Raw genomic sequence first — 27,179 nt, 5'->3', positions numbered from 1 at the left:
AGGGAAGGAAGGAAGGAAGGATATGCCTCCACATCTTCTGTTGTAAGAAAGATACATAAGTAGCCTGAAAAAAGTATACAAAACTGTAATCAAGAAATGCACTGTGTCCTCAGCGGTACTTAAAGAGGTAAATTTTTAATCAGAACAACTAAAAATACCCTGAAAAGGCAGTGTGGAGACTGTAAGGGAGGCAAAATTGATTTGCTGCATTTTGAGAGCTATGATGTTAAAAATACAAGAGGGGAATGGGTAAGAAAGGTTTTGTTCTTCCCTTTGTGTGAATTACTTGCACGCTTCTGGGGTGAGATCTGCACATTTCTAAGACTCTGTTAAATGAAGTGAAAGGAAATGTATTGGCTGCTGTGAAGAGGAAGGTAAGTGTATTGTGGCACCATCTTTAGAGACTTTGGGAGTACTCAGATGACCCGTGTCTCTTTTTTTCCAGATGGTAAAAGGAATGGATCTGACAGTGAAGAGTCAGATTGTATTGACTGTTGTGTTGTGTCAATACACACTCTTAGCATCTTGTTAGTATATAGAAAAAACAACGTAGCAACATCATTTTCCATTTTGTTGCCAGGTTTATTGCACTTTTCCTTACCTAGATGAAGATCAAATCAAACACTTTTAGGTCTGCTTTATTAATTGAAGCTGGCTTGGTTCTGGAACAGGTGAATTAAAGCAGAATAATTCTGAAATGCTACTTGCTGCTAGTGTTGCTCAAATTAAAGCTATCAGTTCAGTCCCTGAACACGTTGTTGTTCTTCAGCCTGAGCACTTTAAAATTTGCCGAGGAATTCTTTTGAGATTACCTTTAACTGCTGAACTGGTAAAGTCCCAGCAGCAGCTTCTCTGCAGAAAAAACAATGCAGAAGCGCTTTTGACTGTAACGAGCAGAGGATTGGTTTCCTATTAATGAACTGTGTTTTCCAGCTCTGGGTATTTTTCTCTCATTTGGTCAAATGAGTGCAAAATTAATATTTCTGTAATAGATTAAGTGTTCATGGGGGGCTCTGGCAGTGGATGCTGGTTGGCTTCTGCACCTTTCTTCAGCCCTCACAGTAAAGCATGACTATATAGTGGCTAGTGAAAGCACTACAGTAGTATTGGTGGTCCCTCTTTTTTCCCCTCTGTTGTCCCAACCAGGAGCAGTACAACCTGTGTGGTAACACCTTGCTCCTGGTGTGTGCATGTCACGCATTCCCCTCTGCCCCAGACCAAGCCAACAGCCAGTGGTGTTTGATTCACAGAAAGACCCCAACCACTCCTCAGTTTCTTTCTCTTCCTTGCCTTTACTCTTCTGAACTGCAGCTATGTACAAAGTAGCTCCATTCTCATAGCAGCTCCTGCTTAGAGGTGGTCAGGGACTTTCTGGCCAAATTCATTTAAAGACTGGGCTTCACAGAGATCTGCTTTATGAAGACATACGGCTTCTGCTTATGTACTGCCAGAGGCCAGATAACATGAGTACTGAGTCAGTGAGATTTTTATCCTGGCTGCCTACAGGTTTCAAGGAGCCCAGGCTTGGGTTCCATGTCTGTAACTCCAAGGTAACCCTCTCATGCTCCAGGATGTCTTGCACTCTCCACTTTCTCACAATCTTGATGCCCTGCTGTCCCCCACCAGGACTGAGGCTGTCAGTGTTTAGCTTTCTCAAATACCCTCTGCAGTAGCAGGGGCATTCACAGAACATAGAGAAGCCATGTGCTAGTTTTTACATTTGAGGCAATTGAACTGAAAAGCTTTTAAATCCTCCTTTCCCTCCCCAGCAAAAATGTTTCATATCGAAATCAATATGGAGAATTAATTGAGTAAATATGCACATATTTTTGTTTAAAAAAGACTTTTTTAGATACTTTAGAAATTCTGAACTTTCAACCAGATATGTTCCAGTTTCTTTATAGTATCTACTGGGTGAAGTCAGAGGTAGCAAAAATGAGCATGCACTTTTATAGCACAAACCAGAAAGTATTGTTTGATATGAAGTAGACCTTTCTTTTCAGTGCTGTATTTATTACATATACATGTGTAGACTTAGAATCTGTCTGTGTATTTTGATTAAGCATCCTTTTCAGAGGTTTTTAAATGCTTGGCCTGGAGCTTTTGAATTCCAGTGTGGATTCAGATACCAGATTCCCTCAAGTGGCTTTGTAAGTCCCCCAAATAGCAGTTGCCTGCCAAAATCTTAAGACTCTCATAAAGAACTGTGAGAGGAGTTAAGAGGAGGGACAGAGAAGCATGCCCTTGAACTGTTCAGCATCTGCTTATGCTGGGTATTTCTTGCTTCATCTGACAGAAAGATGGACTTGAAAAATACTAGTAAATGTCTTGACTTTGTTTTACGAACTGGCGTGGTTTAAGCCCAGCCAGTAACTCAGAACCACGCAGCCGCTTGCTCACTCCACCCCCCCTTCCTCCCCCCCATCTGGAGGGATGGGGAGGAGAATCGAAAGAATGTAACTCCCACGGGTTGAGATAAGAACAGTCCAGTAACTAAGGTATAACACAAAATACAAAAAAAAATTAAAAAAAAAAAAATTAAAAAACCAACCAACCAACCAAACAAACCCTTCCTTTATACAGTAAAAAGTGAGTTCTGTGTGAGTTCTGTGATTTACAGCTTTTTACACTGCTTGGGACTACCAGTTCAGACCTCTGTTGCCAGTGTTTACTTGAAGACCATCTAGTGGGGAAACAAAAAAAAGAATAATCAACTGATCAGGAAAGACAGCTTCTACCTTCCCTCCTATGCTCAGTGTTCAGACAGGCACTATACAAATAACTGTTCTTAATAGCTCACTATTGAAGTCTGAGGTTTTCTTCAAACCACTGTATTCACATCAATTGTGGGGCAGTGTTCTGGTGTACTGTCCCTGGCTCTTCAGAGACTTCACGGAGACACTTGTCTTCACTAACTGAAAATAATTTACTATTAATGAGTTTCAGTAGGAGCCCTATTATTCTTCTTTGGTGAGAGGCTGGTGGCTAACACACAGGCTTGTGGGGGGATTGGTATTCAAGAAAGGAAAAAGATGAAGTAACCACAGGTTCCTATTAAAATGGAGTGGGGGGAGGAGGGAGGAACATGGCCCTGGAAGTGTGATGTATCACCAGTGATATTCCATAGGAAATGTAATCAACCTTCATGGGTAATGAGAAGAGAGGAAAACTTAAGTACACGAGCCACACACAAGACGAATGTCAACTCCCTTATGTATTCAGGCAGATGCAGAGGATAGACTTGCTGTATAGAAAGGGATAACTGGAGTCACAATGAATCATTTGTAAGAGGCTGCTCAGCTGAAGAGCTTAACCTTTCTTCATCATGTCAACCTGGAGTCAGCCATTCACCAGCAGTTCTCAGATGCAGCCCAGAAATCTTTGCCACAATTCCCAAAAGCACTTCACAGGAGGAGTCACAGGAATTAGCACAGTGATTTATTGGCAAGCAGTGGGCCGGTGAAAAATGGCTAAAGGAGTCAGCTGCCGCAGGATGCATGGGAGATAGCAATAGGTTTGTGAGTGCTTCTGGGTTCAGAGAAATCCTGGTGAATTGCTGTCCTTGTAGTCCAGAGGTTAAGATTACTTCTGTTCAGAACTAGTTTTCATAGTGTGTGATTGTGGGCATATTAGAGTCTGAGAAGCATTGCAATGGCTGTGTGTCAGAGAGAAAGTGAAAGCTTTTCAAATCACATTAATTAGATGGTAAATACTGTGTTCTCTGAAGAGCTTGAAGTCAGTTTAATCTAGCAGTGCCTTTTGAAAGTGCTCTACTCAGCAGCTAGGATGGGGAAAGAATTCCCTACATGTAAGAGGCAGAGAGTCCTCCTTTCACCTGGTGCTTTGTCCTTCTACTTCATGTTGAAATGTTTTCTCTGCCTATGCCATTGCTTTGTCTCTGCCTGCCACTGCCTGGGACTGGGTGCCTGCCACTCTGCTCTGCTCTCTACCTGGTTATGGGATACAATACCCCTCCCCTCTTTTCTTGGTCTCTACCCCTGCCCCATCCATTCTCCCATAGTAACACTGTAGCTGGCCATCCTACCCCAGCAGGCTAGGAAGTCAAGGTGAACTGGTCCTGTCAAGGCCACCAGTGATGGATGCCCAGCTTGCAGACTGGGAATCCCTGCAAGATAAGTGTGGGTGAGGGAGGGAAATGTGTTTTGGCTACATCTCAGATCTGTGCCTGAAACTAGTTTTTCTTTAGAACAATAGACACATCCTTCATATGACTTTTGTCCCACTCCTCCTTAATCATCTCTTAAATTAATTTCAGCATAAAAGTATGGTAGGTTTGTTCTCTGTAGTGTTCTAGCATAGTGAAGAAGCAACTCATCTGTAGCCGACCCTGATTTTCTCTCCAATTCTTGTATGGAGATCTGCATGGGAAGGTAGAGATGGTATTGTTTGCTTTTATAAGGCTCTTTCTAGCCACATAAAGCAGCCACAGTACTTAGCCGTATCAAGCGTTTCTTAGGATGATGGACGTTACTGTCCTCTGTGTGTTGAGAATTGAATGCATGCAGTGTCTGCGCACGTTTGCTCTCATCTCTTCTCAAAGCCTTCACAGAACTGTGTCGAGGCTGGTAATATGGTGGCCAGGCTCCTAATTCTTAGGCTCTATTCAGCCAAACATACATCCTGTAAAGCTGCCAAGATTAGAGGAAAAAGTCTTTATATGCCCCTCTTCACTTCTTAGTATTGCTCCTCAGAAGAGATGGATTTAGCACTAAATAATTAATACTGCTCTTTATATTTTATGGATCCAGAACACATTTTTATAGGGGGAAAAAAAAACCTATAGGTAGGAAGGATTTCTTGATGCTGAGTTAAAACATTAAGCAGCTTAAAGGTTATTTATCTCCAGGCTGGAAAATGTCAACACTTAGGTTGAGGAAGCAAGGTTTTCCTTAATTTCAGAACAAATAAATGTCAGCAGTCCTGAAACAGATCACAGTATCTTCCTATTGTTTGTTTTGTGCTTGGTGGATATTTTATTTTAACCTACCTCTTCATTTTAAATAATTTATTTAAGAAAATTTTTGCCAAGTTCTATCAAGTGCTGAATGTCCTCATCTCTGGGTAAATTGAATAGAAATTCATGGGACTCTGCATCCCGTAAGATCTGTATGTTATAGGGATGGACCTGAGCACAAAACGTACATCTGGATGGAGAATGCTGCTATCCCCAAATCCCCTGCAGTTCAGGTTTCTCTCCTGCTTCTCTCAAACACTGTCTGGTAACATTAATATTAACACTAATGCCGTGCAACTGATCTATTATTTATCAGGCATCACACAAAAATGCTATGGAAGGTTGCCATTTAAAAATGATTCTGAGGATGAAGAAAAAATTTATGCTTAGTGTTTTAGTGCCTATTAGTACACGTGTGGGAGAGATAGTAAGGAAATGAATGACTGTTCATACTTGTAACATTTGAATGGTTTGCGTTTGGACTTCCTGAATGAATACGAAAAACGAGATGGATGAAGACTGATTTAATGTAGTTCTTGTAGGGTTTTTTTATTACCTTTGTATATGAAGGTCTCATGGTTCTCAGCTGAGATATTGCCAGTTTCATCCTGTGGACCAGTGAAACAGAGTAGGCCAAAATACTAAGTGACATGTCTGACAAGCTGTTATGGAAATTGAATTTAGGTCAGAACGTTGCCTTCAGTTGTGTTACGTAGATGGGATGTATACTGAGGAAGTGAAAATCAACTGGGATGGTGCAGTGCATTCAAGTTATTTTGAAGTAAATGGCTAGGCATAATTACACAGAAGTGTTCAGCTCTGAATTGTGTCACTTAGGCAGATGCTTTTCTTAGTGTCTGCTAATGCAGATATTCCTGGGTCTGGCTTTACAAAGTAAGTCCTTATTTTCAGATCTTCTGGGTGTTAGGAACTCCCACTGAAATCACTCAGTACTGTGGGAATTCCCAACCTTTCAAAACCACACCCTTGCTGTCACTCATAGAGTATCAAAGAAATCAAAATGCCCACAATTTAATGGGGCGCTATGAAAAACCAACCTTCACATCTTTTGTGCTTTGATAGCTATTTTGGATCATAATGCTAATTCTCCCGGTCAGAGTTTTTTAAGAGGTGTAGATGTGTGAGTATTTCAATACACAGCATTTGGAGGAAGATGTTGCTCTGATGTGAGGAGAAAAATGGTCATTGTATGTAATGTAATTTCATTTGAAAAACGGGAAGAGAATACATGAAAGGTGTTTAAAAGAATTCAAGGTGATGAAAGAAACCAGTAGGACCATCTTCCTCCATTGTATTAGTCCAAGACAGAACATTCAAAAAAGGTAACTAAAATGTGCCTCATAGTGTGTGATAAGTCTGCAATACTGGATATCTTTCAGGCAAATAAACCTTTATGGCTACACAAAAATTATAAAGGCTCTCAGTTCTTGTGCTTCAGAACATAAGCAGCACCTGCCTGAGGTCATGCTGAAATCCTAGTGTGAATGATCATAGAATCATAGAATGGTTAGGGTTGGAAAGAACCTTAAAATCACTGTTGTATTTCATATGACCCTGAAACTTCTGTTATTAGACAATTCTGTCAGCAGGGTACTAGATTAAATGGTGTTGTCTTATATCTTAATATACCAATATCTATTTCCTGTATGTTTAAATATATACAATATCTATATGATCTCAGACTTCCCTTTTTATATAGTAGTTTCCTCAGTGGTCCTCAGTGGGTCCTTTTGGGCTTTTACAGTCCATTTTCTAAATAGAAATTACAGTTGTTTACCAGTTATGAAATTGAATATTAACCTACTAGTTCATGAAAATAGCCATTATGGGCCACCAAAGTGGTAGAGGTTTGACATTACATATTCAAGATCTCCTGCTCTCCTGATTACTAACCCAGTTCCTTGTATTGTCGTTGAAGTAAATCCACTGTCAGCTCAGTGGGATAAGTTTCTAAGTGGATTTGGTACAAGTAACTTAACATGCTTCACTAGTGTATAATTATGCCAGTTATATATATGTTGTGAATCTACTGGATTTGGCATCTACTTGGAACCCATGCTTGTTTTCTCCTTAATATTCCCTCTATCACATGAGCTTGATTACATCATGTACAGTGTATTATCTCTAGAGGAAAGAACATTTCTGTGTACTAGAAGGAGAACTATCAACCTAGGCAATGGTTGATACTACAGAATGGTTGATAATACAGAATGGGTTCAGTACCTGCTTTAGAGTTATCGTCTGTGTAATTAACATTTCTTCCCCCATTTTTTTTTTTCTCTTGCACTAAGTTCACTGAGTTTCAACATCTGTTCTCTTTCTGTTGTTTTCCTCACATGCAATCCTTGTAGCAGAATACAGAAGCAGGATGTAAAATGGTTGATTTCTAGCTGAATCAACAATGTCCATATGCAGAAGAAGTTAAAGCAAAGAGGTTCTCCTGTTACTAATGGTATTAATTTTTTAAAAGTCAAAAAAACCCACATGATCCCATCCACTAACACTAGCTATCTGAAGCCTCAGGATGATTCAGGGATTCAGAGTGATTCTCCACTGCCTTTCAACTTGTAGCTTTGTTTTTGAGTATGGCAGGGTGTTCACAGGGTGAGATTTCTTGCTTAAAAGCACTCTTTCTGCCACTGTTGAGTTCTGCTTGGAGCATTGGTCAGGACAGGAATGAAAACTGAAAGAAAGCAAAGGTGAAAAACAAGACACAGGGATAAAGCACTGTAACTAATTAAGACCAATATCTTCAAACATAACTAATGAGTTTTCTGGATAACTGAATTAAGAAACTTTAAAGGGCCCAGATTCTCAGAAGTTGATGTTTAGCACTTCTGAAAATAAGACCGAAGAAGAATTCACCAAACACCTATATCTTTTGGAAACCTTGGCTGAGAGTATAAAAAATATTCATATGAGAAATGACTGCAACCACAATTTATGCATGTTACTTTTGTTGTGTAATTAGACTTCCGCATGTGTTCAGGTGCCACCTCTGTCCCTGCAGATCTGGTGCCTACCCAGGTATTCCCTGTTCTGTGCTTCATTCCTCTCTTCAGCGGGGCAACTTACAGTGGGTAAGCAGTCTTGTCAGGCGGCACATTACACACCAAGAATATGTTCTAGCTCAAGGAAGTAAATCTTGGTCCTTAAATCAGAAATTCTGCTATGGATTTCAGTGTGATGATGCTTTACTCCAAAAACCTGAAGTTTGCTGGGAGTGGAGAGTGTAGCAGTTTGAAGTTAGAGTGTTAGTCTCTGACTCTCTTATTCTTTTATGTATTTATTGATGATTCTCGGCAGGAATCCAATTTATAAAATAGATCTGCTTTGACTTGTAAATTCAAACTAATGGGATTTATTCTTTAATCCCGTTATGGAGAATACCTACTGTTTGCTTGTCATTTTCATTGTAATTATGAATAAAAAGAACCGTCCACAGGAAAAGAACATATATGCACGTATTCTATGATAACCAAGTAGCCAAACTGTTGCAAGTTTGATGCACAAGAGCTAAAATCTGTGACTGGTCAGACTATGAAATAGAGGAAATGCTGTAAAACAGTTCTGAAGACCATTTGTTTGTTGACCCCAGCTGCATTTGCATAGTGTACTGCCAACAGAGTGCAGCACCACCATAGAGAGATGCTGCAATCATGACTATTAGTTTTAATTGAAGAATTGTGTCCTAACCTCAAAGCTTACATGTGATTTATTAAGGTCATTAAAGAACTTGATGAGTAGGCCAGGCATACACTGAAGTAATGGCTTACAAACCTCAGCAGTAGAAAGAAAAATACCACACAGTTGGTAAAAAGTTGTCTTTCAAACTCTATATATAGATTCTAAATTAAAAAGTCCCACGGAACCCTTCATCCGTGGTAAATCACTAATTACAAGCTAGTATATTAGCTTGTTCCAACACATTCCACCAGTTCCACATGAACAGATCATTCTAGTGCTGGAAAACATGATTACTGAAATAAGTAGACTTGAAAATAAAATATAATGTAAGCAAGGCACCTGTAAGTGATAGTGGGAAAGATTATAATACATTTGGAACACTTAACTGTACTTTCTTCACAATCAGGGCTGGCACAAGATGAGCCATAAGTGTCTATCCCAAATAGTTAAAGAGTTCTGTATTTTGAAAATGCAATTTGAAATTCTCAGCAATTGATTTTATTTTTTTTTTCATGCATATGATGGGGCATTTTCCATGCTGGAGAAATCGGTAATCTTAGTTGTTGAAAAACCGTTCTTCTTTGAGTGACACTGAAACTCCCTGCTGGTTTCAGTGAAGCTGGAAGTGTGATAAATGCAAAACCAGAACCTCAGAGCTCCATCCGTAGCCCACTGAAGTCAGTAGAAACCATCCCATTGACTTCAGTGGGATTAGGATCAGGTGCTTTGTGTTTCCCTTGCTCATTAAAACCCAATCTGTCTACAGAGAGAACAGAGTCATTTCTCTTCCAGGAACCTGGACTTTATTGCCAGTTCTCCATTAAGTAATACAATGACTGCTGTTAGAAATACTCTTGTTATTCGGGAGGGACATGCTGATATTTGCTCAGTAGAGTAAAGTGGTAGTTAATAATGAGATTTGCATTACAGTTGCATTCAGAAGTCCTTCCAGTTTCTGTTATTTTGGAACTAGAGAAGGCACCTAAATGCTGCATCAATACACTTGCATTCTAGTTAGCCACATTTTTATGCGTTGTGAAAACTGCTCACTTCTGACTGAAAAATCATCCCTGACTTTAGTATGGACAAGTAAGAATCCACATTCATTATCAAAGTTCCTTATCTTGTGGCACCAGACCAAACAGGTATAGAACATCAAAGAGCATAACTAATGAGAAGGGTTTTTTTCCTAGATAGGACAAAGTCAACTCTTCCAAGCATGTAGCAAGGAGGGAAGGGAGGAGGTAACTGGCCATTGCTGACTTTGCATTTGGAATCATAGAATTATAGAATAGTTAGGGTTGGAAAGGACCTTAAGATCATCAAGTTCCAAACCCCCCTGCCATGGGCAGGGATACCTCACACTAAACCATGTCACCCAAGGCTCTGTCCAACCTGGCCTTGAACACCGCCAGGGATGGAGCATTCACAACTTCCTTGGGCAACCCATTCCAGTGCCTCACCACCCTCACTGTAAAGAATTTCTTCCTTATATCCAATCTAAACTTAACCCTATATAAGTTTCAACCTGTTGCCCATTGTCCTGTCATTACAGTCCCTGATGAATAGTCCCTCCCCAGCATCCTTGTAGGCCCCCTTCAGATACTGGAAGGCTGCTATGAGGTCCCCATGCAGCCTTCTCTTCTCCAGGCTGAACAGCCCCAACTTTTTCAGCCTATCTTCATAGGGGAAGTGCTCCAGTCCCCTGATCATCCTCATGGCCCTCCTTTGGACTTGTTCCAACAGTTCCATGTCCTTTTTATGTTGAGGACACCAGAACTGCACACAATACTCCAAGTGAGGTCTCACAAGAGCAGAGTAGAGGGGCAGGATCACCTCCTTTGACCTGCTGGTCACGCTCCTTTTGATGCAGCCCAGGATACGCACACTGAAGCCGGCTCATGTTCATTTTTTCATCGACCAACACCCCCAAGTCCTTCTCTGCAGGGCTGCTCTGAATCTCTTCTTTGCCCAACCTGTAGCTTTGCCTGGGATTGCTCCGACCCAAGTGTACAACCTTGCACTTGGCATGGTTAAACTTCATAAGGTTGGCATCAGCCCACCTCACAAGCGTGTCGAGGTCCCTCTGGATGGCATCCCTTCCCTCCGGCGTATCAACTGAACCACACAGCTTGGTGTCATCGGCAAACTTGCTGAGAGCGCACTCAATCCCCCTGTCCATGTTGCCAACAAAGATGTTGAACAAGACCAGCCCCAACACCGATCCCTGAGGGACACCACTCATTACCGGTCTCCAGCCGGACATCGAGCCATTGACCACAACTCTTTGCGTGCAGCCATCCAGCCAGTTCTTTATCCACCGAGTGGTCCACCCATCAAATTGATGTCTCTCCAATTTAGAGACAAGGATGTCATGTGGGACAGTGTGGAACGCTTTGCACAAGTCCAAGTAGAGCATTTGCCAAGCTAAACTTTCGTTTGTATTGCAGTCATGCCTGGTTTTGTCTGGCTAGGAAACAGCTTCCTTCCTCATGTTGTTTGGTTTATTGTTTGCCATTGACAGGCATTTAGGGGCGCTAAAAGGGCTATCAGCATTTCCATTACCTTTAGAATTCCTTTTTTACAAAGAATCTTATTACCTTTAGGAGTAAAAAGTTTTGGCATAGGCTCTCTGGTTTCACTTATGTAGTGTCACAAAGATTCCATCAAGGTGTACTGTTCTTGGTTTTGTTCTTATCTACAGCCTATTCCTGGGTCTTAGAAAATAACAAGATGAACTTTTACATGAAATTAAAAGATGAAATGACAGAACAGAAAATAAGCTATCGCAAGACTAAAGAGTGAGGACTTGTTTGCTTAAGTGTTAAGAAAGGACTGTAGGTGAGATTACAGAAAATTTACCTTAACTGCAGAAGTTTGACTTCTCTCATCAAGGTTGCTTGATAAACGTGCTTTAAAGGATATATTCTTCCTGTCACATGCTTAGTACCTGCTGCCACTGAACAGTTCTCATTGCAGAACAGCCCTGGAAATGCAGGGAAGGCTGGAGTAATCCAATGAGTGTCCTTCTAGCTGGGTGCCATGTAGCCAGCAGTAGCACATCTGGGATGTTACAGAGGGTGGAGTGTGAAATTCTTCCCTAAATCTTTACTTAATGATATCTCCATTACAGAATGTCTCCCTAATCTCTGTGTGTTAGTGATTGCTTATAGTGGAACTGCAGGGATTATTTGTATACTTACCCAATTGCAGTTTAATCCTTCTGATTCTTGGCATCACTAGTATTTTGTGGCAATGAGTCCCACAGGTTATACATCTGTTGTTTTTAAAACAAAGTATCAATTTGAAATGTGATTTAGTTCTGTTTGACTTTGTATTAGGAGGGCAAGGAAAAAATACTTCCTAATTAACTTTAGCTATGTTGTGTGTATTTATTCAGTCCTGTTGTTATCTTTCAGATAAACAGCCCTGATCTTGTCAGTCATTCCTAATTCAGTTGTCTTTCTTTGACTAATAACTTTTGCTGCTTGTCAAGGACCATTTATTACCTCCATATATTTTTTAGATGTTTTGCTCAGGGTGAGCCTGTATCCAAGGTGAGAACATGACATTGACTTTTATGCCGGCATTATAATATTTTAAGTGTTTTGTTTTTCTTGTTCCTTTGGAAAGATTCTAGCTATGGTTTACCATGTCTGTGCTGAGCAATTTCTTGATCTTCGGGGGGATGGTGTGATGGGTTTTCCTGCAATGAACTCTCTATTAGGTTGCTGGATTTTATTCCTACCCAATTTTTTTTCAGCAGTAACTTTTCTAATCTAGCTATTTACACTGTCTTTCTGACCAGTGCTTCTTGTGTATTGTTAGTCAAGGGCTGGGCTAGATTCTGGGATCAAGAGATGGGAAGAAAAGACAAAGCCACCGTTCTTCTAGGGTAGCGTTACTTCAAGTGGATTTTCTTTTTAATTTATTGTCAACAGAAAGTTTGGACTGTGCTTTGAATGCTCAATGGTGATTCATGTTTTTCTTTTGCACTTTGTTTCTGTGTACGTAGAAGTAAGCACATAGTTTGTCCTTTGGTCATTTCAGTGATCTTTGGGCAACAGGCTAAGAAGCACTATCTAAATCATACACTGAACTGGTAGCAAAGCTGTAATACGTGACACTTAAGAGAAACTCCTGCCACCTCCTTAAGGAATGCTATCCAAGATGAATGGTGGCTTTGTCTTTTCTTCCTTTCATTCCAGTGCTCCCTGAGCTCAGCCTGACTCCTCAGTTGCAGAAGTGCTTTTCAGGTGCCTTTTCGCTGAAGTTCCATTGAACTTTTGCTGCCATACAATGTTTTAATGCTACAAAATAGCAACTAATAGCAGCTCAGAACTGCCCTTAAGTTACCACAGCATTTCTTCTATTGGCTTGGGAGCTCTGATGAGAGCTTGGTTCTTTGTGACTATCCCAGATCAGCCTTTGGTACCAGTATTAGCCTGAAGAATCCATCTCTCCATCTTTTCTATCAGGTTTTCCCACAGCTGATCCTCCAGCACTGCTCCCTAAGCTGTGGCTACACAACCCATAAAGGAGCAGTCTCTAGCAAGCGCTTGTTTTGTTAGCTTTAACTACATTAGCTACGCAACCAGTGTTTTCAAAGTAAACAAACCAAGTAAATCCTCTGCAAAGCCTGACCTGTTCTACTTTAGTTTGCCACTTTTATAGATGTGGATTGCACGAGTTTGCAGTTCCAAGGTCTCTCTGAAATTACAGTTCTGTGGCCTTTCCCATTGCGTGACACAGACACCTGAGAGGCTAGAGTTGTAAAGATGGCTAAATAGTTTCTCTTAATTTTTAAGCAATTAGCTCTGTAAGCCAAATGCTGTTCTTTTAATAAGAGTTTAAAAATATGCTATTAGTTCTGCTTCTGCGTTCTGGAGGCTTCAGTTTCTGCCACACTGATGATTCAGCTCCTACCTTCTGAAACTGTGGCCAGTTTCTAAGCCTGTAAAGTGGATCATTTGAGCTGCAGCTGAATCTAAAATCCTCTGCTGGCTCTCACAATTCCTAGCAGTGCTGGGACAAGCCCATTTTTGGATGCTCCTTTGCACTGCATTTTAAATAGGAGGTATACTCCTTCCTCACTGAGAATGGTCTTGTGCTTTTTAGGGTTTTCTTTCTCAGCATTGGCATTTGCCTGTTTGTCCGTCTAGCCCCCTTCCCGCTCTCTCCCCCCAGTTTTCATTTTCAGTTATTTTTGTTTATGTTGAACTTCTGCCTGCTCAGCTGCAGAAGAGCTCAGTGTTGGCAGCCCGCCTTGTGTTGTACAATTCTACAACTTCTGCTGCTTAGCAGCATGTTGGAAATAGCTTTGAAATAAATCCCTTTTGGACCAAAAGCAGCATCTTTGTTGTTACCCCCTCAGAATAATTTTGTGCTATAATTGGAATTCTCATTTGAAATAAATAAACATGATTTCTGTTCTATAGAAAGATCTGGATGCATAGTCAGTGAGAGAGAGAGATGTGCATACAGCCCTGTCCCTGAAACAGAGATGCATTTGCAGTGTGCATGGCACTTCTCATGCTCTGGGGCAGGTTAGCACTGGAGGGGGAGGGCTGGAGGGCATCCCCAAAGCCCTTCTGTGCCACCTTGAGACCTCTCAAAGGAATTGGTTACTCTGTGCTAATCTTGATATGGATGTGCCAAATGCTTTGTGTTGTTTCTGCTCTTCATCTTTGGAAAGCTGGCAAGAACAGGAAGCTGTGGCTCCATCATGCTACTGCCACCATACCAGTCCTGGGATGGCATGTGGGAAGGGAGATGAAGCTGTGGGCTTTCATGCTCCCTTTTATGTGCAGGCTGAAAGCTGAACACAGTCTTGGATTTCCTTCAGCAAGGATATACAGGAGGTTCAGAAAAAAAATGACAGGAATAATCAGAGCAAGGAAATGATTGAGAAAACCGGTTCTGGTAGAGATGATTTGGTAGATGAATATGATGGAGATCTAGAAAATCATGGGTTGATTGGAGATGATGGATAGAGAAGGATGGTTTCATGGCTTCTAGTACAGAAGGCAGAATACTTCAAATGAAACTACTAGGAGCCATCTTCACAGCAAGCAGGAACTCTTTGCAGGAGAGCAATAGAGATGCCAAAAGTTCATGTGGGGAGGGAGACTAGATGAGTTAATGCAGAGGAATATACTGGGACATGAAAAATACATAGAAGCAACATGCATCTCAGGAATGCTTTGTGTTGAAAACAGATTGGAGCCCAGGAGAATATTAGAGGCTTGTGCTAATATACATGCACATTGGCTTACTTTTCAGCTTAAGGTATCCACTTATCAAGACTGTATGAATGAGTTTGTGTGGTGGGTGACTATATTTTTTGCAGATAGGACAGGGCTATATAGACTTTTTGGTCTGGCCCAAAAGAGCTGTTTATGCGTTCTTGTGTAATTCAGTAATTTGAGATATTTTCATTTCTCAGGGCTTTGAAATCTGGGCTTTTTTGCTGCAGGCTATTGCCTTTTTTTCCCTGTATCCCCATATTTGTAATCAGTTGGGGTTTTTTGGTTTGGTTTGGTTTTTTGAACAGATCTCCTGAAACCTGATTGCATTAAAATCTGGTGCTGTAAAGGGAGTGTTTAAATCTATTTTGTGCTGCTTTCACTGAGAAATGTCTAAGACACAGAAACTTGGAATTGCTTCTTCAAGCCAAGAACATGGTTGCTGTTTGTCTGTCACACCAGTGATGGTTCCAAGTGTTTTTGTGAATTCAATCGTGACACAGTCTAGTGCAGCCAGAAAAACAAGGGGTGAGAAGGTACTGATAAGAGTGAGGTAGAGAAGAGCTGTAGCACAGCTAATTTGCAATTAGCATCTTCCCACTTCCCTATTGATTGCTGTCCTGCAATTCTGAAGAGACAGAAAGAATTTTGTCTAAAAGAATGCTAAGGATGGATGTAAAAAGCTGTCAGGGCTACAAACAGACAAGAGACTGTCTGTGGTGCCAGCTGAGGCAGAGCAGGTCGTGCCCTGTAAGCTTCTGCCGAAAGAGTCATTTAGCACAGCTTGACGGGAATTGGGTAATGGCAGAATGTTTGGAGATTAGATTGAGGAGTAAATGATGGATGAACTGCATTGCCCAAAAAATACTGTATACAGTTTTCATGCCTGTGTTCTCGAGATCAATAGCTGTCATAACAGTGAGTAGTTGTCCCCTTTTCCTTCCGGACACTTAACTCCCCATTGCATTCCTGTTGCTCAGTGATGCAGTAGCACCTATAAAAAAAGATGAAATGGCATGGACTGCATTTTAAATGTAACTGGAAGTTCATATTTTATTATTTTTTTTAAGAATCACTTTCCATTGCAGTTTTCTTCTAAACATCCAAATGGACTTGTGCATTTATTGAACATAATGAATAAACCAGTAGGGTTTTTCCTCCCGCTTCATCTGACAAAATTCCTCTCTTTCCTTTAAATTATTAGTGATTCATATCCCAACATTCCTGAGAAGCTAGGGATATTGGTACTGGCTCTGGAGAAAAATCAGCTTCAGGAAAAAGCTTACTGGCTTCTTCAAGCATTGAGTAAACCCACAGCATAGTGAATTTATACATAAATCTTTTAGAATTGGTGAGATAAACTTGTTCGTTTATTTGTTTTGGAGGTTTGTTTGTTTGTTTGTTTGTTTGTTTTTGTATTGCATCATTTTGGACTGAAAGAGAGGAACTTTGGGGACCTGCTGAGTTGTTTTTCATAAAAAGATGCCCCAGGATCTGTGCCAGATCTTTCTTCCCACAGCAGTTTGCAGAGTTCAGTTTCTGTGAACACAAGTAGGCACATTTTATGATTCTATGACAGAGACAAGAGGTAGTTTCTTTGCTTGTGATTCCTAGAACTTTCTTCCCAGTGGGAACTGTGTTTCCCTTAGTGCTGTACATGTGGCCTCTGAGGTCCATATTCACTACAGTTTCTCAAAAGCTGCTGGTTTTCTGATAACTTTTCTTATACAGGATCCAAAGACCTGCAACCACTCCATCCCATTAGAATCAACCCAAACTAAGGAAGCCCCTTAGTCTAAGGCTTGACTTCACTTTGCGCTTCACTTTGGCTAGCATCCTCTTACTGCTTTAACCACCACTTCACAGGTGAGCATTCCACTGCTCGATGCTTTCCATCTGAAAGAAATCTGTTTATGTCACCACCTTAACCACAGTCCATGTATGATGATGTTTATTAATGACTTCCAGTGTGGCTCTACTGCATAGAAAACCAAAGCACCACCTCTGAAGCCTGGAAAATTTGGTGGGTATGTTTTTGAACTGGACACTGTTGTGTCTTGCCAAGTTAGCCAGTTATGGACCTGAGAGAAAACATGGCTGAAGGAGATTTTTCTGTACAATTCCTGCGGAATTGTCTAGACAAAATAATCTTTCCAGGTAGAGCTTACACAGCAAAAACCAGACTTATACATGATGACTTTAAATTGCATAGTAAACTTTCATATTACATTTTTTATTAAATTGTGGACTCTTTAAAGTGATTCTCTTTGAGCATTGATAAATTTCTATAACTTGATTATTTTTGGACCTAATAAAATTCTAAAGAATTCAAGATTATTTCTTAGTGCTTAGAATTATATTGTCTCATATTGCCATTAAAGTAAGTTGTTTAAACTGTTTATGCAAGGTTCCTCTCTTCATACTCCTTCGAAATTAGATAAAATCCCTGTTTCCAGAAGGCAAGCTGCAGCAAGAAGCACATACTTCTGTGTCTGCCTGGCTCATTTTCCAGACTTTCCCATGCCCTGAGGCTACAGGCCGATTCCTGATTTTGGTTCTGTCATCCATCTTTCTGCTAAAAGCACAGTTGGTACTGAGTTCAGACTGGGTTGCTCAGGGTTTTATCCAGTCTGCTCTTGGAAACCTCCAAGGATGGGGAGATCACACATCCTCTTTGGGCAAACTGCTCCACTGCTTGACTGGCCTCATGGTGAAAATGTCTTTCCAAATATCCAATCTGAACCTTATTTAATCTTGATTTATTGTTGACACTTATGCTCCTCCTGTGCACTGCTGTAAAGAGGCTGAGTCTGTCTTTTCCATAACCTCCTTGTAGGTGCTAAAAGATAGCAATTAGGTCCCCGCCCTCCAACAAGGCTTCAAAGGCCATCCTCAGAGGCCCTGTGCCCCAGTCTCTGTCTTCCTTGTGTTCTCCATCACTAGTCAGTTTATTTCTATATAGTTTTTGCCTTTGGTGATGATCTCTGTGTCCAGTCATCTATGGATTTTTATCTGCAGTCAGCATTTTTCATCAGTCAGATCACTCCATCATTACAGAGAGCATGATCTTGAACTTCCGTGGCTGAAGACAACACTTCTGTGGTGTTTCAAACCTGTGGGAGCAGTGAAACTGGTGGCTAGATCAGTAAGCTGAACTGGACCGTTAGCATTACCAGCACAGTGTAGCACCGTAAAAACTGGGGAGAATTGAATGGGAACCAAAATACGTGTTAATGAGATGTAAATAAAATACTTTTCCAGAAGACAGGCCTGGTTTTGGAAGAGTTCATTTCATTTGGGCACAGGGTCTTCTATGTCTTGGTTTTACTGTAGGTGGAGGAGGTGATGGTGATTTTTAAATGAAACAGTGGCCCAGTTGGCTTACAAATGAGGGACTGAACCACTGTCCGAGAGCTGGAGGCATATGTGTTTGTTTCTCTGTAAGGCTCTGTAAGGCAGTTTTATTCAAGGACTAGAAGGATGCAGATGGATCAGGAAATCCATAGCACAAATTCTCTACCAGCTTGAACAGGTTGACAATAAACAGGGTGACAACGCCAGTTTACTCTTGTGGAGAAAATGGCTTAGCATTTCAAATAATTTAATTTTCTTTAATTGTGAAATCAAAGCTTATCAATCAAGTGTGAAAAAGGGCTCAGTAAATTTAATCATAAAATGCTGAATTATGGCTAGGTGGTAGGTTTAATTTTGTATTCTGTTTCTTTTGATGACGCAGATGGGTCTATTGGTTATGATGCCCAGGTACATAGTGATAGCCTTAATGGCATATAATTTCTGGTGTTTTCTACTTGAAAAATGTTATGGGGGGGGGGGAAATAATTTTTGCAATTTTTTAGATTTTCATGAACAGACAAGTTTAGTTTTAAATTCAACCAGGAGACAGTCTTGTAAAGCTAGCCCCTTTTATTATATAGAGTTACATTTCTTGTCCATCTTAAACACAGTTGAAAATATACCAGAAATACCATTGTCTCTACTGTCATTTTATTTTTGTTTTTCTAAGTATCTCTGCATGGAAGTGTTTGAATGGGAGAACTTACTTGTGATGTTTTGTCTTCAGATTTTTCTTCCCCTAGGGAAGCCTGTTAGTCTTCTAAAATGACATTACAACTTGCTCAATAACCAGCTTGGGAGTTGAAAGAAATCTGAGAGGAACGTTGGAAGGAGAAGAGACCTTTCGAGTATTAATTTACTAGCTATATATGGAATGTTCAGTTAATATAAAAACTGTATTACTATTCTACCAGTGCTAATAATGCATAGCATTATTCTTGTCTTGTATTTTTAAAATCATGTATGTGTACAAATCAGACTTCACAACATCCTGTGAGAGAGATAACTATCAACATTATTCTAATCCTCACTGTGTATTAAATGAGAATGATTTTTTCAAATGGAGAGCTCAATGAGAGGTAGAAGTAGCATGTTTCTACCTTGAAGTCGTATAGCAGGCTGTGTTGATCATACCATACATCTTTCTGAGCCCAATTATTACACTTTACCTTTGCAAAAGCTTCTCTTATAATTCTAATTTTGCAAATTTCCTATTTTGCTGAAAATCATAGAGCAGCCGGGGTTGTAAAGGACCTTGAAAGATCATCTGGTCCAACTTCTTATGGGAAAGAGAGCCTAGATGAGGTTATCTAGCAGCCTGCCCGATCGCGTCTTGAAAACCTACAGTGATGAAGACTCTACCACGTCCCTGGTGAAGTTCTTCCAGAAAATGATTGTTCCTAATGTAAAAAAGGTCTTTCTTTTATCAAGATCAGTGATCTTGGTATAAGATCGAAATTTAGTTTAGAATGACCCATGAATGGTTATACAATGTATTACTACATAAAAGGAGCATACGTGTGTACGAGTCCATCTGTCTTCCTATGTGAGGAAGGCAGGCAGAAACCATAGTACCGTCTATAGCAAAAGTCCCCAGGATTTCTGGGTTGCAGTTTGGGTTTTGGTTGAGTTCTCTCCTTTCAGGCTTCTGACCATACCCACCCTTCAGACTCAACTCTAATCTTAAACCTAAGAGAAGCTATAGCATTTTTGTCAAGTTCTCCACTTTATTCAGCACTTGTTCATATGTCTGAGTGTAGGCAGTGTAGTTAGCAGAAGATGAAAATATACTTACTGCTTTACTAAGAAGAATGATTACTGAGTTAGTACTGATATAGATATGCTCTACTGGAGTAAGTCTTGATCTTCCAAGAAATTCAGCTGAACTATTGCAGAAGTGCTGTATGAAATACTTTAGTGGCACGGGGAAGGAGAAGGCCTTAAGTACCTCTAACGTGACAGCATGTAAATTGATGGCTCACTCATATTGCTGAGGTTTCTCTGCTGCATTTTTTGCATTCTGTACTCCACATCTGCCTAGATGTATCTTTGTTTCTGTGAACCATGTAAACTCTATTGTTTCATGCATAAAGTCTTTGACTGAAAGTGCTCAAATAATTAATAGATATATCATCTATGCAACAACATATCAAACTATTAAAAGATACTCTTTTCCACTATATATCACCCTATTTTAATCAGTCTCTAACAAATATACCTACCTTATAATGAGTGAATAAAATCCTCTTCAAAATTCTTTACGCATTTTTCCCACTGTCTTGTTGACCCAGCGTGCCCCTACTTCAATATCAGCTCACACTTTTCTTTCTCCTCTTGGCTTCTCCTTCTTCATTCCAACAGTGGGTTTGTTTACTCAGGCTTTTCAGCTATCAAAAATTCTCTCTTAGTCTTTTTTCCTCTCACAGTCTTTGAATAACACTGTATCCCCAAATCTTACTTTAATGCTCTTTTTCTCTTCAGTTAAGATGGTGCTTTTAATTGTAAAGGGTGGTATTTAATAAATATTACTGCTAAATTAAAAAGTAATAACTTTACAAATTCAGAGGCAAATTATGCTCCCAGGTGTGATTCTGTGATTACTATCAGTACTTCAAATAGGACTTTGGTTCTGCCTTAAATTTTTAAAAGAAACCTTCTTTTCTTCTCACTTAGGTAACTTCAGTAGTTGAATAGTGACACAATGAGCCATTTTCATGTTAATCCATTGCAGCTTTGTCCAAATCATATTAGATTTGGAAAGCATTTTACTGTTGTACATGCACTGCTGAAGGCAATCTGTAGTGCAGACTTCCAGGGATGAGAATCTAGTTCTGTGCTTTTCCTGCAAAACCTCCCTTTTTTGGGGGAGATGGCCAACACGGCAAGAGATGTGTTCCCCACGTTTCCCGTGCAACAAATCTGCCGGTTACAAGGAAAACCAGAAAAGGTCTGTACACATCACAGTCTTCTGCAGTGGCTTGTGCTTTTGGACTTCTTTCAATACTGTGGCTAACGTCAATGTCTGGTTTACGTAATTTTTTTTTTTGACAGGTATTTCCCAGTTCTTGGCTTAAGACAGATCATGGTTACTTAGACAGAAACATTCACTCCTGACCACCTGTTTGAAAAACATACGGTGCTACTGTGGATTTAAAACCATCTTGCTGTGCCTCGGTTGCAAATTTCATGTATAGTTACCTAAAGAAAAAAAAAAACTAGCAGGAACCAGAAGGCTTGCTGCTCCTCACCTTCCCTTGCTGTTCTTTCCACTCGTATGAGTATGTGCTGTGCATCCCTGAGGCACCTGAAAGATTCCAACCTCAAAATTTCACTTTCCTTTGTTCTGTGGACAACGGTACGCATTAGATTAAATCAAGTCATGTTCAAAGAAGATTGTTTCTTTACTCTGAAGGTTTAAGCTCCACCTTCATAGGAAATTTCCTACATGGCATAACTTGCCAGTCAGTTTTATCAACAGATATATATTTTTTTTCCAGAGCTCTTTTACTGTGGCTATCCAAACTTAGCATGTGTTTTTTGAGAGTCTTGCCAACTTTGAAATTCCAAGTGTGAAAGTACAGAATCAATTTTCTAAAAGCTTGGCTCGCTGTTTGTCTGACTTGTTCCATGAAAATAACTAAATATGGAGTTTCTAAGTTCAGCCTTTTTTTTTTTCCTTGAGGTGTTAGACTGCAAACATTTCATCAAGACTTAGGGAGAATCTTTGCTGATAAAGATGTAATCAAAATTTGATTCATCCTGTCACATGCTTACCAATTCTGTAAAAGCAAAGATCAGTATTCTGCAGCTGCTTAACAACATTCAGCAAGTATTAAATGTACTCCATTCTTCCTTATTTCAAACTTCAGAACTCTTTCATTATGGCAGATTGAAACTTCCATTTAGAAATTATACCAATTAGTTTTGGGAGTTTCATAATAACAATTGCAGTAGACAATCTAGTAAGAATTATGCACACCTTCATTCTACAGTGTACAATATGCTTTTCATTTTATGTCGGCATGTGGCAGTAGCATTGACTGTTGAGTTTCTGACTTTCCTACTCCTGAGCTAGCTGAGATTTATATATGCAGCACTTACTCAGTGGTTAATATCTGAAGGGCTCTGAGAGGAGCTGCAGTGATGCCTTTGCCTTGGGGCTGCTGAGCCTCCTTCCCAGCAGCCAAGTCTGACTCTCAAGGGGGTGAGGAGCGATGCCTGAATGAAATGGAGCTCTGCTAGTATAAAACTTGGTATATGCAGAAAACAGTTGGCTCACACAGTACAAGTATGTGCTGTGGCTCCAATCTGCAGACTTCTGCACATGGTACGTTTAGTGGCATGAATAGTCCTGGGGAGTACCCACAGGCTTTCTGTTAAGCAGATCTGAGTGTCTATACACAGTCACCATCTTTGTGTGCAGTCTTGCAAAGATTGTGCATATAGGTGGCATTTACATGTAGTTTCAGAGCCAAACATTCTTAACTCTGTCTAATTTCAGAAATCTGTAAATAAAGCAGCTCAAAGGTATGTAGCTAGTAAAATTGGGATGCCTGGATAGGCCTGTGTGGCAGAATGACCTGTATGTTATAAGCCTCGTTAATGTGCATTAGGTGATTTAGTGCTTAGTTTTACAGGAAATATTTTAGGACCTAGAGAAGTATTCTAGCTGAAATCTTACTTCTGAATATGAAAATCTCATTTTGCGCAATTGTCTGTTGAGTTCTTTAGAAGCAATTCATCTGATTTAGTCTGTACATTTAGTCTTCAGTAAGAGGGGTAGCTGTTATTAACCCAAAGATCCCAGTAAAAATTACATACTCCAGCTGGCCTGGCTGATTGTCTTCAATATTGACATAGGTATAGCCTGTATTCTGGGAAATCTGCTGTTTCCTTCAGTCAGCACTGACATGCTTGCAGGTGGCCAAATATTGTCTAAACATTACTGCTGATCATTCACCTTAGATAAGACATTTGCCTATCATGAAACCCAAATCACATTACTTGCTTACATGAAACCAAAGCAGTCTGTACTAAAGGGCTAAATTTTCTGTCTCAAACATGCCTTCCAGGCTGCCATTGTTAAAATCCATACCATGAAAAATAAAACAAAGCTAACAGAAGATATATGTAGATACATGTGAACATGTATTCAGGAGAATGCAAAATTAAATTGTATACATCTGCTGTGTAATAGGCACTGCCTACAAATATATTGTATCCTATGTGTGAGGTGACCTTCCCTGTATCTAAAGAGAACAGAGGGAAGAGAGCGGTTCCTTTGAGGCATGAGGTAGAAATGAGATCTGCTGTTTAATTTTATTCAGGTTCGTGTGCATGTTGCCAGCTGCTAGAGCTGTGTAGTGTGCTCCTGGTTGCTGTTTCCTTGGGATGAAATCTCTGGCCAACCTGTTTTGGGTGTTGGATCGATGTTGTTTCTAAAGTAAAGCAATGAGTAAAGCAGCAGTGTATGTAACAAAGCATATAACACTGGTGGTGTAAGACAGGGCAGCTGGCTGGGATGAATGAAGGTTGTGAGAATTAGAGTCCACTGAGGCTAATGAAGAAGGGATGTGATGTTATTTTCTAATTGCCTTCAGCAGCCCTCAACAGAATGTAAGTAATCCATTGCTGGTACGTAGAGTTGCCAGGCTGAGCAACTTTGCTTAAGAAAGACCTGGGAAAGAGCATCTTCTTTCTCACTGTCCTTATCCTTTGTAAAAGTACCAGCCTAAGTCTGTAGGAAAGTAGTCACTCTGTGATTTCATGGACATCTCATTGAGAATGACAGAATTGCAGTCCAGATTGGAGAAGTCTGGCAGCCTGAGAAGACATGTTAGAATGAGAGAGTCTCCCAGAAACTATGTAGGGTAGTATGCACACTGTTGACTTGCTGTATACAGTGCGCAGAGTAGAGTATTGCAGGATGGTTGACCTGCTGCACAGCTGGGAACACCTTTAACTGATAAAGCATAAAAAAAGAAATCCCTTTCTTTCTTTCTTTCTTTCTTCCTAGAAGGGAAACTAGGGTACGTAGTGTGATACTAACATGTAGAAAGGGCTATTGCTTAGGGTTAGAACTGAAGGTTCAGGGAAGGCACTGAGGTATGTTTAGGCAGAGGTAGACTGCGTATGACTGTGTAACAATGCAGTCATGTGCAGTACTACCCTAATAGTACTCTACCCTAATCTCAGCAGAGATTATATATTAGAACACTTCAGATTAGCATTTCTGTGGTCAGGCCTCTCCAGACAGAATTGGACTAGACTATCTGTTACTTCTCTACCAAGCTACTACCCTTGTGTAACACTAGGTTTCTGAAAAGTAGGCCAGTCTTTATAGTTATCAGATTGTTTTGAGGTGCTTGAATAGTAATTCTCTTAAAATTTTGGGAGTCTCTCTATACCTGATATTTTTCAAAGTTTGTCATTAAGAGGGAGCCAGCTCCATCACTGTATCAGCACTGCAGTTAACTGTGCTTCATCACGTGGACCTTGGAATGCAAAGATGTGGTGATCAGTTGGATTATTAGGGATAACTGAAGTTCAGATACTGATGCCTTAACTTTCCTCACTGAATGAATACACCAGGCCACTGATGGATTAAGAATTATTCTGCATGAGTAAGGACATAGAACACAACCTGAGAAGGCCTGATTTTGAGACTAGGCTTACATAGTCCAGAAATATTAGTAAAAAGTATTCTAGGAAAAGTTTGTAGTGCTTCAATGATTGGAAGTGTAAGTTTCCAAGGAGAAGAGAGTTCCAAATATACAAACTTTACCTGAAAAATCATACGGTGTAAAGAGAATTGCCCTTTTTGTCCAATGAAAGTGAGTCAGGAAATAGTGATTGTAAAAATGACATTGTAAGGTTCTGCCTCAATGACTTGCATAACAAATTTGCTCAGTTTACACTTTAAAGGAAGAAACAATTTCTAATTCCCTATGCTGCTCATTCAACCTGTGATATAAAATCAGCATATGTGCTTTCTTCTTTTTGAGCATCACTATCAGCAAGTATTTTGTACTCAGAACTTTGCAAAGAGGTTTTTGACTGATGCATAAAAGCAGATGAAAATATAACTCTAATGCTGTATGGCTGATTTAGTACTGCACTTGTAGCAGACGTAACTTAGCTTTTTTGACCTAGTAAATGGATATGATCAGCAGTTTTATAGTACATGGCAAGACGCTGCTTAATAGTGGACAAGACTGTACTTCTCTGGCTATAAAGAAATTATAAACGAGACAATCTGGAAGCTTAAAGTGTTTAGTATTTTAAGTGTGCCATTAGGAATATACAAGAATCAAAGAACATGTTATGGCATTGTCAGCTCCTAGGAGGTTGCTCCATTATATTACCCGTATGCAACTTCCCTGGTAGTGTAGAGCCTCTGCCGTCATGTCTGGGACATATTCCTCTTTCTGTAGCCTGTGTTAATTTGATGAATAAGGGGAGAGAGCATAGCTTAGGTTTCCCTAGTTCTGCTGATTCCTGCCTGCTGGTGCAAGTCAGAGCAGTATCTATGGCACTCTGACATATGTTGAGAGGCTGGATCTAGGCAAGTTAGGGCATGACTGGATGGGTGCCCAGGTGGCCAAGGGCCAGCATTGATTCCTCAACCCTTAACAAACTCACTCTGGGCCACTTTGCAGCACAGGACCTATACCTGTGGTACTGAAGTCGAGGTGATCGTGTTGATGCTTCTGTAAAACTGAGTGCACACAGACCTCAGCTGGATACTGATGTAATTAAGAAGTGTTATGGCTTCCCTCCACATTGTTAGATCCTGAAATACCTTATGTTTTTTAATTGCTGCATGGATGGTTAGAGTTCAGGATTGAGAAAATCTAGAAAAGCGAAGACAGGCAACAGTTCCCAGTGTAGGTAGGGGCTTCTGCATAGTTGTGTCCAGGTGTATTAATTGGCTGTTTGTACACACACAGATGTGAGTGATGCATGTCAGCCACATTTTTAATGGAAAGAAACGCCTTTGTTATGAGCCAGATGAATTTTGAGCCTGATAACACATAGACTCATAGAATGGTTTGGGTTGGAAGGGACCTTAAAGGTCATCTAGTTCCAACCACCTGCCATGGGAAGGGACACCTCCCATGTATCCAGGTTGCTCAAGGCCCTATCCAGCCTGGCCTTGAACACTGCCAGGGATGGAGCATTCACAACTTCCTTTGGCAGCCTGTTCCAGTGCCTCACCACCCTCATAGTAAAGAACTTCCTCCTTATATCCAATCTAAATCTCTCGTTTAAGTTTAAACTCATTACTCCTTGCCCTATCACTACAGTCCCTAATGAAGAAGATGATGAGATTGCCTTTTTCATTTCACCAAAGTAAGGGGTTAGGAATTAACATTGAAGGGGCATATAATTTGCTCTAGTCCTAGAAATAAACACCTGCCTGTCCACTGTGGGGATTTTGTGTTTAAGGAAACAGCTCTTGTTGTTTGCTGGAACTGATGCTTCTGTAAATAAATTTGTCCTGGTGCTGGCCTCAGAGTCACAAATATGTTTTAAACCACTTTTATTCTTCATTCTCTCTTTACTGGCCTTGAAGCTTGGCTCCACTCCAGCAGGATGCCCAACACCTTCGTAAAGATGTGCTACAGGACAGCTGTAATAAAAGAATATTCAAAGTTATTTTGTATTTTCAGTCGCTAGTGTACGAAAATCAAGTAGACACAAGCTGGTGGTAGCACTTAAAATCTAGTGCAAAAATCTGGTCTTCTCTAAAACAGTCATATGAACAAATGTTTCACATTACTTCCAGCATGGAAGAAATGAAAACACCAGTTTGACATTTGAAAACCTGCTTGCAGGATGATCCAAAGACTTTATTGTCTAAGACCCAACCCCTTTTTACACTAATCATGTAATAG

General features: G+C 40.3%; 1 protein-coding gene across 7 annotated transcripts in view; it reads left to right on the top strand.

Moving 5' to 3' along the window:
- Positions 1-27,179, top strand: part of FARS2 (phenylalanyl-tRNA synthetase 2, mitochondrial) — a 259,126-nt gene that overhangs the window by 181,251 nt on the left and 50,696 nt on the right. Inside the window, exon 8 of one of the 7 annotated variants that reach the window (XM_080610982.1) lies at positions 21,334-21,398. The exons of the other annotated variants lie outside the window; for them this stretch is intronic. Coding sequence (XP_080467108.1) covers positions 21,334-21,376 — 43 coding nt within the window. The 3' untranslated portion in view covers positions 21,377-21,398. Of the gene's footprint in view, positions 1-21,333; positions 21,399-27,179 lie in introns of those variants that run through there. 7 annotated transcript variants of the gene reach the window in all.

Source organism: Psittacula echo, assembly GCF_963264785.1.
Source record: "Psittacula echo genome assembly, chromosome: 2".
Classification (NCBI taxonomy): Eukaryota; Metazoa; Chordata; class Aves; order Psittaciformes; family Psittacidae; genus Psittacula; species Psittacula echo.
The sequence above is the reverse complement of the archived record's forward strand: the minus strand, read 5'-3'. Positions and strand labels throughout refer to the sequence as shown.